This window comes from Calypte anna, chromosome 13, assembly GCF_003957555.1.
Source record: "Calypte anna isolate BGI_N300 chromosome 13, bCalAnn1_v1.p, whole genome shotgun sequence".
NCBI lineage: Eukaryota > Metazoa > Chordata > Aves > Apodiformes > Trochilidae > Calypte > Calypte anna.
This window is the reverse complement of record NC_044259.1, coordinates 1,245,812-1,258,228: the sequence shown is the minus strand read 5'-3', so window position 1 is coordinate 1,258,228 and position 12,417 is coordinate 1,245,812. Positions and strand designations below refer to the sequence as shown.

The 12,417-nt window shown below is 59.6% G+C and overlaps 1 protein-coding gene across 6 annotated transcripts in view; it reads left to right on the top strand.

Annotated features, from left to right (window-relative positions):
• Positions 1 to 9,945, top strand: part of PCDH1 (protocadherin 1) — a 56,325-nt gene extending 46,380 nt beyond the window's left edge. For 3 of the 6 annotated variants that reach the window (XM_030459221.1, XM_030459223.1, XM_030459224.1), the window contains exon 5: positions 5,498 to 8,495. In XM_030459221.1, the coding sequence (XP_030315081.1) occupies positions 5,498 to 5,883 (386 nt within the window). In that variant the 3' untranslated portion in view covers positions 5,884 to 8,495. Of the gene's footprint in view, positions 1 to 3,241; positions 3,284 to 5,497; positions 8,496 to 9,814 lie in introns of those variants that run through there. The other 3 variants (XR_003988128.1, XM_030459226.1, XM_030459225.1) reach the window with 3 other exon arrangements.
• The last annotated feature ends 2,472 nt before the right edge of the window (positions 9,946 to 12,417 follow it).

Here is a 12,417-nt window from a genome sequence, read left to right as displayed (position 1 = left end):
ATATTAGGAAAAATTCTTTCCAGAGAGGGTGCTCAGGCATTGGGATGGGCTGTCCAGGGAGGGGGGGGATTCTCCATTCCTGGAGGTTTTTAAGCAGAGACTGAATGTGGCACTGAGTGCCATGGGCTGGGAACCACAGGAGGAGTGGATCAAGGTTTGGACTTGATGATTCCAGAGCTCCTTTCCAACCTGGATGAGTGTGATTCTGTGGGATGTGATGTCACTACCCTAAGGGCTGTCCCAGGAGTGGTCTGCAGAGTCCTGAGAGCTCAGTGTGGGAGGAGAGGTCTGCAGGCACCTGCAGGGGGGTACCAGAGGAGAGGAAAGCTGCCTCTCCTGGCACCACTGCATCCTTCCCTGGCAGCTGACAGCCAGCCAGCTTGGAAGGAAAACCTTGCAGCCATCCTTCCCTCTGGGTGTGCTCCACCCTCCTACCCTCCCACCCCCCGAGGTGCAGTGTTTTGGGGCTCTGAACAGGGACAGCTGCTTGAAATGTGTGGCCAATGACTCAGGTAGGGAAGCTGAATCTTTCTGCTCTGACACTTCAGGAATTCATCCTGCTTTGCCTCCCAGCTCCTCTCCCCACCCTCTCCCTTTCCCCACTTCTCCATCCCACCCACCAAACCTCTCCAGTCCCCTCCTAGCATGCTGCCCTTCCCTCCCTCCTCCCTTCCAGGCTTCTCTGCACCCGCTGCCGTGCTCTGCCGTGTCACATCCCTGCTGCCTTTCCCTCCTGGAGCTGCTCCACTCCATCCTTTCACCCCCAGGATCCGACCCCCCCGTGGGGCAGCATCACTGCCACGAGTGGGAGGCAGGGAGAGCCCAACCCAGCTGCCAGCCCCCCAGCTGGGGGGAGAGGAAAGAATCCCAGCATGTCTTTGGTTGGAAGAGACCTTCCAGATCATCCAGCCCAACCTCTGACCACCACTGAGCCATAGCCCTAAGGACCAGGTCCACACGCTGTTTAAATACCTCCAGGCTTGGTGACTCCACCACTGCCCTGGGCGGGCAATTCCAGTGTCTGAAAAGCCTTTCAGAGGAAAAAAATGTTGCCACCTATCCAGCCTAAACCTCCCCAGGGGTAGCTTGCATCCATTTCCCAGTGAAAATCCAAGTGGTGGAGGTTGGCCCTTGAAAAGAGAGAACTCTGTCAGAGGAGCCCTTGCAAGGAGCTGTGTCCCTGCCCTGCCTGGGGATGGGGAGAGAGGGAGAGAGAGAAATAATGAGCAGCAGCACCAATCTGTGCCTCTTCCCCGAGGAGACAGCCTGGCCCCAGGCTCCTTCACAGAGAGCAGAGGTGTCCTGGATGTCAGGAGCTGAGAAAAAAAAAACAAAAACCCACACACACACCAGGACTGGAGAGTTTCCCCTCTTCCAGCCAGAAGGAAAGCCCAGGATGCACCCCTGAATTTCTCCCGGTGCAAAGCCCCCTTTTCATCTGAAGAGTTGAAAGGGATGAGGGGTTTGGTGCTCTGGAGTCATCCCCGAGGCAGCTGACAAGAGGATGGCAAGAGAAATGCTGAAGCTAAAAAAAGGAGGGAGCCAGAAACCTGTGAATGCCCCACAAACCCCTCCTGGCTGTGGGGTGCAACCCGTCTGGCATGGAAATGGGGATAAGAGGATGGAGCAGCCTCTGGAGGAGCTGAGGAGGAGGAAGAAGAACACGGAGGCTTCTCCAACGTTGCTTTTTATTTCCATGGCCAGGATGCTGTGGAGATGAGGAATGGGAGAGGAGCAGCCCATCCTCTTCATCACCTGGGAACCTTGGGGGGGATCAGCACCACGGGACTGCTTTCCTGGAGGAAGGAGCCCAAATCCACTTGGGAAGCTGAAGTGGGCACCCTGCGTGGGGGCTTTGGGCTCTGCCTCCTCACCCCCACCACAGGGCATCAAGAATCAGCACTCTGGGGGGCAAAATTCTCCCCATTTCAGGAAAGAAATGGTTTTTGCTTGGCTGCTGTGGCACTCTGAAGCCTCTAACATCCCCCCCCACCAGCAAGTGCTGAGAATTAGGCCGTGGGGTCGTGTTTGCTCTAAATCCCAACTATTCAGGAATGACACCCTGCCCTGTTCCCGGGCTCCTCAAGCAGAGCTGCTTGTGCTCCTGGCACATAATGCACTCCTTGAGCAGCAGAGCTCCCGTGCCAGCATCTCACTGCAAGCAGAGGGACAACGCTGGGAAAAAAAGAATACAGCGGTGCCAAAAAAAGGGACAATGGGAAAAGCAGAATAAAAGAGCCTGGACACGGCGTTCCTGCTTGATCCTGAGCTTTCTGAGCTGCTGTGGGGGCAAGGAAATCCCCCTGCCTTCGTAGCATTAATTTGGGTCCTGGCAGACCCCTTCAAGGCACCTGCTGGCCCAGCAAGAGGAGGTGGCACTGGGCCACTGCCCACCCACCCACCCAAGGTGGCACCGAGGAGTCTGGGGAGGTGGAGGGGATGCTGAGCCCCCCCCGGGTCAGCTGGTGGGGAAGGAGATGAGAGAGGCACAGAGAGAGATGCTGCTGCTGCTTGGAGAGAAGTGGGAAACAACAGAACACGACCTCAGAATGAGCAAGCCAGTGGCCACCTGGGCATCCCTGCTGTCCAGAGTGAAGGAGCTGGGGGATCACTGAGGACTCAACCCTTGACTTGCAGGGAACAGGGATGAAGATGAAGCTGCTTTGCCTCTGCTTTCATCTTTTGCTTTCTAGCTGGAGCCAGGAGAAAGAAATGAGGCAAATGCTCAGGAACTAGGACAGTTGGTTTGTGGCCAGCTCTGGGAGTGACCCTAAAGAGAAGCTGTGCTCTCAGGCTGGCTCCATCCTGTCCCCTGCCACGCTTGGCCTCCTGCTTTTGCACCCTGCAGCATCAGCACGCCTGCCCCCTGCTTTTTGGAGTGTGCAGCTTTGGGGTGACAGCTTTGGGCTGTACCCCTGTGTGTGTGTCCCCAGTCCCCCCTCCCTCCAGGGAGCCACCAGCCCGAGGGTCCCCACGCGAGTCCCACGGGGCCTTGGTGGGTGCCAGGGTGAGGCTGGAGCAACCACCTTGAGCTGAATGGTGGTGGCCAAGCAGGCTCCAGGAGGCTGGAGCAGGGCCAGGAGAGGACTCTTTGAGGCCAGGAGGTACCCCAGGTGGGGTTTGGGGCGAGGTGATGGGGAGGGCTGGCAGAGGTCCAGGAGGGTCCGAAAGGGGGGGTGTGGAGGTTCCAGGGGTTGGTGCAATGATGTGACCCTCTCGTCCTTTTTCTGCCCCTCATTAGAGTCCCCTGAGCGGAGCAGGCTGTGAAGGGGGCTGCGCTCAGGTACGTCCGGATGGCTTCTGCCAGGATGTCACAGCTGACCTGACGGGGGTGCCACCAGGGGACGGGGACACGGGACTATTCCCAGCACCGGGAGCAGGGCTGCTGCCTGCCAAGGGGAAAAACTGGGGTGCCTCAGCCCCCAGAGGATTGGAGATATGGTCACTGGGGGTTGCTTTAGGGCAAGAGATGCTCAAGTACTGGTTTGCTGCTGACTCGGCCCCTTCTGCCATCCATCATCCTTGTCAACCCTTCTTGGCCCTTCTTGGCCCTTCTCCCAGCCCAGGCTTGCCTGTGTGTGAAAAGCTGTGCCAGGGTGGTGCCTGTGTCCAAGAGCTCCAAAATGGTGGCAGGAGGGACGTGGTGACAAGGGCAGAGCCCCCCAACATGGTGGGAATGGCTCTGGTTTGCTCCTTCCCAGGGCTGAGGCAGTGCCAGCAGGACTGTCCTTTCTGGGGGGAGAAATGAGTGTCCCAGGGTGTATCTGGTGGGAAGGGGAATGCCCTGAGCTGGGGACAGCCCCATATGTCCCAGAGCTCCTCAGTATCTCCCTCCATCAGCCTGCAGGGCTGTAAGGGAGTGAGCACCTGGCTGGAGAGGTGGGAGAAGACTTCTGCCCACCAGGAGGGACATCTGCAAGGCAAAGCAGACACCAGGTCAGGAGCAGCATCCCCCTTCTTCAGCCCAACATCAGCACCAGCAGGGTGGGCAGGTTCCAGGCAGAGGCAAGAGCCATGTGGTGCCCCCAAGTTGGGGGAGATGGCAAGGGGTGGCTTGTGTCACCTGGAGGGACACACACCCCTGCGTGGGAATGCCAGGTCTGGGGCTCTGAGGACTTGTGGCAGATCATCCCGGGGTGAATGATGCCTGGGCAAGGCTCAGGGAGGGCTTGGAGTGCCTGGGGCAGAGGGTGGTTGGTGCTGGGGGGACACCAGCCTGTGACCTGGTGGGGCTGATGGTCAGAGCTTCCCAGCTCTGCCAGGAGCAGGCACCTCTCAGTGCCCTCAGCTACCTGGGTGGTTGGTGCAGAGAGGCTTGGGTGCTCCTGGGGTGCTCCTGAGGCAGGGACTCCTGAGCATCAGAGTTGTCCAACCTCTCTGGTGGCAGACGTGGGTTTGCAGTGTGTGCTTTGCTGTGCTGGGGGATTTCAGGCTCCGTGGCAGATCAGATGATGTCTGAGGATTTCTGGCTGGGTTTGGGGCTCCTGCTGATGGGTGCCTGGGGAGGCTGTTGGTGCCTGACGTGGGACAGGGCAGGGCTGGTGCTCAGGAGAGTTGGTTGTACCTCAGGGCACTGAAGAGTCTGGAGGTGTTTTGGGCACTTCCCTGTCCCTGCGTGGTGGAGCAGCCAGCAGTGCCCAAAGGTGATGGACCAAGAGGGTCCTTGCAGCCCAGCAGGGCCCTGCAGGACCCTCAGCTGTGGGGTGACCAGTTTGGTGGCAGCATGGGTGGCAGCATGTCTCCTGCAGTGCCAGTCCAGGCTGCAGAGCCCCTCGGGCACGATGTTCATCTCAGAAGGGGTGTGCAGGGAGGATGTGTGAATCCAGGGGCAGCTGAGCTGGGACAGGGGACACCAGCTGCCCTGGGGCCTTGGGGTCCCCTCCCAGCTCTGCTCTCACTCCCTGGGTGATCTTGGGACCAGTTCCATGGGTGACCGTGGATCTGGCTCCCTAGGTGGATCTTGTTCTCTGGGTCACTATGGATTTGGTTCCCTGGGTGACCATGGGTCTGGCTCCCTGGATGAGCATGGTACCAGCTTCCTGAGTGGCCATGGTTCCAGCTCTCTGGGTGACTGTGGGACCAGCTCCATGGGTGATAATGGGTCCAGCTCCCTGGGTGGCTGGGAGACCAGTTCCCTGAGTGGCCATGGGTGACCATGGGACCAGCTCCCTGAGTGGCCATGGGTCCCCTCCCATGGGTAACCATGGATCTCTCTCCCTGGGTGACCATGGGTCTGGCTTCCTTGGTGACCATGGCTCTGTCTCTCTGGGTGGCCATGGCTCTGGCTCCCCAAGTGACCATGGAGCTAGCTCCCTTGGTGACCGTGGGGCCAGCTCCGTGGGGTGTCTGTAGGTCTCCCTGTCCCCTCCCACCGTGGAAGGGTGTGGGTAGGACGGAGACCTCCAGCCTGTCGCTCATCCCTGTGCTCCACCCTCATCCCCCGAGCCTGTAGGACCCGGGGGGTGTGTAACAAGGTTCCTCTCTTGCTTCCCCGCAGATCTGCGGCCCCTGCCCGATGTAGCCATGACGGGGACCTGCACCCGGGAGTGCACAGAGTTCGGCCACTCCGATACCTGCTGGATGCCCGGCCAGTCCTCCCCCAGCCGCAGGCCCAAGAACGCCCTCAAACTCTCCACTTTTGTGCCTTACCAAGACAGAGGGAGTCAAGAGCAAGTCGGGAATGGCAGCCCCAGACTCTCAGAAGAGCGCAGCACCAAAATGCCCAACCTCCGCCTGCTCCCCACGTACAGTGCCTTCTCCAATAGTAGCCATGAGCCCTGCAAGGACTCTCCCATGGAGGAAATTCCTCTCACCCAGACCTCGGACTTCCAGCCAGCCACCACCCCTTCCTCCCAAACCACCAAGAGGGAGATCTACCTGTGAGGCTGGGCTGGGGGTTGGCGAGGGGGGCAGCAGGGAGCGGATTCCCCTTCTGAAGGCGAGTGGCCAGAGGAACCTTTTCCATTTCAATGCTTTATGGCTCCTCCTCCGGCGGTGGCTTCAGCCGGGCAGGGCAAGGCAGGGGATGAGTGGAGCATCTCTTTTCTTTTTTTTTTTGTTTTTTTGGTTTGCGACCCCTTGGGCCGGGGTATTAGGGGTGGGGGATGTTGTTGGGTGGGAGAAGGGTGAAAATCATCCCACCCACCCACCCACCCCATCAATTTCTAAAGCACTTGGCGCGTCTCCGAACCGCTGCGTCGCCGGGGAGGGCTGGGCAGGGCACAGCTGGGGAGAAGGGCTTTATGTACCAAAGGTCCATGCAGAGCTGGGGGAGTTCCTGGGGCATGGGAGGAGGAGGAGGAGGAGAAGGAGGAGAAGGAGGAGGGAATGTCCCCGCCCAGGGGGAGCGAACTGCCTGGCTCTTTGCTGTAGACTCCTGTAAATACGAACCTTAGGAATGACAATTCAAGTCCTGCCTGATCGCAAACTTTTTATTGTCCTTGAAACAAAGCGAAAGAAAACAAGCAAACAGCAAAACAGAGACGTTTAAACAAACAAACGAAAAAAAGAAAAAAAAAAAGGAAAAGGAAAAAAAACAAAAACACAAAAAAGAAACAAACCACAGGGAGCAAGTTCCAGCTTTGAATGGTTTTGCTGCGTGGAAGAGCCCACGGGAGCGCAGCCTCCAGCCCACACTCGTGTTCTATATTGTAAATAGAGATGTGACCCGTCCCTGAAACAGCAGCTGGGGAGCTGGAGGAGAGGGGCAGCATCCTCCTCGCCGGACTGTAGGGACTTTTTTTGCTATTTTTCAGCCTGGATCTCTTTTCTGAACGTTGTCACTGTGCCCACAAGCTGCAGGGTCCCTTGGGGACTGCCTGGTGCCATAGGCAGGGTCTGCGTGGAGGGGGGAGGTGGGGATGGCCCCAGGGGCGGCCCTGTGCCCAGCAGGTGGAGGAGGGATGGAGAAGCCCCTGGTCCAGGGACCGGCCGGCTCAGGAGAAGCCCTCTAGTCCAACTCTGCTGGCAGGGGAGGTGCTATCGGTTCCGGGGTCTCAACCCCACCTCCCGGTGCCTCCTCCGGGGCAGGGGATGCCCGTGTGGGCGGCTGTGCCACGCCTTCCACCTCCCTCCCGTCCGCCTCTAAGCCACCATTGCCTTTGTGAGGAGGAGCTTTGTCTCAGGGTCACACCGGGGGCCACCGAGCCCCTGCCCGCTGGAGTCCCGCTTGCCCTTAGGCCACAGGGCCACTCTCACGGGCTCCGGCTTTCTCTTCCATTGTCAAAGGTCGACCGGTCTCCCCGGTGGGTCCCCTCTGTCCTTGGCCCCCTTGCAGGGTACCCAACTCGGGGTGACCCCCGGGCGGGACCCCTCACCCTTCCAAGGGGTTCTCCAGGGCGCTTTCCTGAGCCTCTCTGCTCCCCTCCTAGTCCTGGTTTGGGGAGCTCCTCTAGAAGGTGGAGTCTGGGAGACTCGTGCCTCCACCTTGGGGTGCCCATCAGGGTCCTCCCCCCTCTTTGGGAGGCAGGGGGGGAGGGGGCTGTGCTGCACCGTTGTTCTTCCCGTACTCACACGCGCATCGGTCGCCTTCATCTCTGGGATCTTCCTTAGGGAGCGAAGCCAGCGGTGGTGGTAGCTGCAGGATGGTTCCCCCCGAAGGGTTCCTGGTGGAGCTGCCTTGGCCGAGCTTGACGGGCAGGGGGGGGACACCGCAGGGCCAGGGCCAGGGCCAGCACGGGGCAGAACCTGCCCTGCCACAGTGCCTGTTGGGGTGCAGCGCACCAGGGCCCCCCCTGCCCAGCCTCCTCCTCCTCCTCTTCCTCCAGCATCCCTCTCTCTGAGCAGCTCCTCCCCCTTTGGCGAGGTGCGGGCGGCTCCCCGTGACCCGAAGGGACATGGGGTGAGCTGAGCCCGGGTGACAAGGGAAGGGCAGCAGAAGGCACCTGCTGGAACCCATCCCTCCCGCTCCTCACCTTCCCCGGGGCAGCACCCCGGGCGGCCTCGGCACCTCGAGGTGTCACCTCTGGGGGTCACCTGGAGGAGGCAGGACCCTCCTCCTCCCGGCCTCCCGCTGCCGGCAGTCCCTCGGGGTGGGGGTGACGCTCCAGTCCACCCACCCACCCACCCCTCCGGGCATCCCTGCTTGACCCTGACCCGCCCGTCAGGGCCCGTGTTCCCCTGGCCTGGCTGCCTGAGCAGGTCAAGCTCCTCAAACTTGTTTTTATTGTAGCTCTGTAGTTTCAGGGCCAAACTGGGCAGAATGTGCAATTTGGCCGCGCTGGCCAGGATCCTTTTGACTCCACTGCCAACCCAACTGCTCGTGCAGGGGCAGTGTCCCGGTGCCCCTCTTGGGGACCCCCCCTGCTCCCCAGGAGAGCCACGTAGCCACATCTGAAGGGTGCTTGTCCAAGACTGGCTTCCCCGCTTCCATCTCCTCGCCCACCTTCTGCCGGGGGTCCCCCCGAACCTGGGCTTGGTGTCTTGTCTCCTGGAGCACCCGGTGAGGTTCTCCCTGCTAGCACAGGGTGAGGGTGGGGGTGAGTGCTGAGAGGGTCCCCCAGGGGTGGGAGAGTGGGTGGGTGGGTGGGAAGGATGGGTACTGGGGAGCTCAGCCATGGGGAGGAAGGGTGGGGGAGCAGAGAAGGGGTCCCTAAAGGGTGGGAGGGATGGGTGCTGGGGGTGTGGGCCATGTGGTGGGATGGGTGCTGGGGGTGTGAGCCATGGGGTAAGATGGGTGCTGGGGGTGTGGGCCATGTGGTGGGATGGGTGCTGGGGGTGTGAGCCATGGGGTAAGATGGGTGCTGGGGGTGTGGGCCATGTGGTGGGATGGGTGCTGGGGGTGTGGGCCGTAGGGAGGGAGGGTGGGGGCCATGTGCCTCAGAGGGGTGCCTAGGAAGCTGGTGGGATGGGAATAAGAGGAGATGGCTATCTGTGGGGGTGGAGAGGGTGGTGGGTGTCTGGGGAGGGAGAGGGTGAAGGTGAAGCAGAAGGGACAGGGGGAGGGTGTGGGGTGTGAGTCCTCAGTGGGGTGCCAAGGGGTGGGGGGGTTCTGGGTGGGGTGCAGGGGGATGGGTTCCCTGGGGAGGAGAAGGTGCTGAACCTGACTCCTGGGAGAGAGGGTGCTGGGGTTTGTCCTGGGATGTCACTGGGCAGCAGTGCCAGGGGAGGGTGAGGAGAGCAGCTCATTTGCACAATTATAAGCCAGAAGGATAAAGCCTCTGTGCACGTGGGGGGAGTGGGGGGAAGCTCCCCACGGGCTCCAGTCTTGACAAGAAGCACAGGGATGAGGAGGGGGGGTTCAGACCCCCCCTGTAGTGTGGGGGTGGTGGGGTGGGTAGTGGGTTTTTTTCTGGGGGGGGGTTGTCTGGATCTCCCAGTGCACTAGGACAAGCCAGGGGTAAAACCAAAGGTGGGAGCCAGGGAGCAGGCGGGCTGCGTGGGAAGGAATCGAAGCGACCCCTTTGTAGCTCTTCAGTGTTGGTTCTATTTATACGAGATTTCAGTTCCTTGCTTGTGATGCCTTGTTTTTTTTGTACAGTTTTATGTACATGCAGGTGTAGCTTTTCTAAAAAAAAAATAAATAAAAGAAAAAGAAAAAAAAAAAAAAGGAGAAATCCTATGGCAGAGTTCAAAGCCCCCAACTATTTTTCAGGTGGTGAACCTGTGTCTAAAGGCAACACCTCTTGCTAAGGTTGTCTTGCTCTCGGTGTGTGATGCATTTCCCCCTCCCCCCCCCCTCGGGGAAGGCTTTGGGCCTTGGGCTTGGTTTGGGTTTTTGTTTTTTGGTTTTTTTTTAATCCTCCCCTCTCCCACCCCATTCCCCGGGCGCTGTGAGCACAACTGATCCCTTTGTAATTCTTTCTGTTCCGAGCAGTGAGCATGACACCCGTCGTGAGCCCCCTTTCCGTTCTCCTGCCCTGTTCTGTTGGTTTGCTGAGCTGTCAGATGATCACCTCCGTTGTAATTAGCCCTTCCTGAAGCTTTACAATAAAAGTGTGAAAACCCCGGGGGAGGGGCCTGTGCCTCCTGGATTCTTCTCTTGGGGGTGGGCTGAGGCATCCTGGGAGGGGTGGGGGTGGAATAGAAGCAGGTGGAGGTAGTGAAGAGCCAAGACAGCATCATCCCCCTGGCTGCCTGCCTGCACCTGTGCCCGGCACCACTTCAGGTAAGACCCACCAGTCAGGGTAAGTCCCCCCAACCACCTCCAAACCCCCTCCCACACTCCTTGGAGACCACTTCCCAGGAGGAAGAGTTGCCAAGTGAAGATGGAGCCCATCATCCCCTCGCTGGGGTTTTGTAGAGACCCCTTTTCTACCATCCCCTTCTCCCTGGGCTCTCCTTTGGGCCCTGTGGAGGGGACCCCATGCTCCCCCCTCCCAAGGGATGGTGTCTTCTTGGGTGATGAAGGGGTGGGGGGCTCTCAGCTGCCCCCCTGTGCAGGCCCAGGCCAGCTGGGTGCCAGGGATGTGTCTGCAGGGGTCCTGGGGAACCAAGCTGCCTTGCTGCCTGCTGGTGCCCCATCCCAGGGAAAAAGGGTCTGGATGCTGAGGATGTTGCCAGGTTCCCACAGCTGGCACAGGGGTGGCAGGTAGCACCCAGGCAGAGCTCTCACCACCCCTGGGATAGGAGGGGTGACCAAAAAGTGTCTTCCAAAGCAGAGGGACAGCCCCAGGACCTCCTTTTGTCCCTCCTGAACATGTGCCATGGATTTGTGCCATGTCCTACAGTTGCTCCTCATGCTCCCTCCTCCTCCCCCCTTAACCCAGACTGTGGAGACCCCCACTGTACCCCCGAGTCTGTGCCTCCTTCTTCTCTTCTGCTCCACCCTTCTCTGCCCCTCATCCCACCCACTCCTCCCTTACTCCTTTGTGCTTCCCCTGGCACCTCCCACCCTCCCACCCCACCCCACCAAACCCTTTGGGGCCTCCAGCACATCCCTGAGCATCACATCCAGCCCTGCTTCCCATGGCACCACACGTGGTTTCCAGGGTTGGCAGGGGACCTGGCTGCTGTGGATGCAGCCCCAGGAGACCAGCAGCTGCCCAGCATGGTTTGGGGTTTGGACACCTGGCTCCCCAGTTACTGCTGCCCTCAGGATGGGCTTTGGTACCCAGTGGACCTGGAAGGGGCATGGAGCCACCAGGCAGAGCCTTGTGAGCAAGGAAATGGAGTCAAGGCTTTGGTGTCCCTGCTGAGCCCACTGGTCCTGGGAGGTTTGTACAGCCCCACCAGAATCATTCCTCACCTCAGGTGGGGGAGATGGGGTCCTCCTGCCCACTCCTTGGTGGCCTCCCCAAGATGGGGACATCAGCAAAGAAGGGCTCTGGGCCAGCTGGCTGCTGGGTGAAGGCAGCTGGGCTGGCCAAGGAACCACTTGCTGCAGGAGCTTTGTTCTGACCTGGCTTTGCCAAGTACATCTGGTTTAACAGGGTCCTGGGCTTACAGCAGGAACTGGGAACGTGCCAGGCCAGGGAACATCCATTTGGATGGAAAACCTGATTCTGGTGTCTCCTCAGGGCCTGACCTTGCAGCTTCAGCCATCCAGCTGCCTGCCCAGATCTGGCAGATTCATCTGCAGAGCTCGCATGGCAAAGTGGACGAGGTCTGGGAGCTCTTTCTGGCTCCAACCAGGAGTGACCATGTCCCTCACACAGGCTGCTCCTCCTGAGGCCTTTTCCCAGCCTGGCTTTGCTCACTAAAAGCATCATGAAGCTTCAAGCAGTGCAGGCAGTGACCTGGGCTTGCTGGGTTCCTTGCCTCTGTTCCTCCCTTGCAGAGCAATGCTCATTTCTGGCAACACGGAGGTCTCAGAGGTGCCTGATCTATTTCCACCCAATACTTCAGTAAAATAATCCTGGGATGGTTCCTGGGCCATGCAGAGCTGGTGAGAGGACAACGTGAGCCAGCAGAGCAGTGATTTCCCCCTGGCCTGGCCTTTGCTGCCTGCATGTGCTGGGGTGGTGGCCACAGCTCCACTCCTGGCATGGGAACAGGGCCAGAGCTGGGTCAGCCTGATGCTCAGGGCAGAGCTCCACAACATCATGGAATCCCAGGCTGGTTCATCTTGGAAGGGACCTTCAAGACCATCAGGTTCCACCCCCTGCCATGGGCAGGGACACCTCCCCCAGCCCAGGGGGCTCCAAGCCCCATCCAACCTTCAACACTGCCAGGGATGGGGCAGCCACAGCTTCTGGGGGCAACCTGGGCACCCAGGGGCTCAGCACCCTCACACCAAAGAGTTTCTCCCTAATATTTAGGTTTTTTCAGGTTTTACTTCAAAAAGAGCTGAAATTGGTTGAAGAGCTGGCAGGGGATGTGATTTATGTCACCAGAGCCAAGGGCAGATGTGGAGCCACCAGAGCAGGGCTGGCCATGGAGAGAGGAGGCCACTGATGGACTTGAGGACCCATCTGCCCATGGTGAGACCTTTTGGGATGCAGAGCAGGACCCTGGGGTGGGGAAACCACAAAGGGGTCA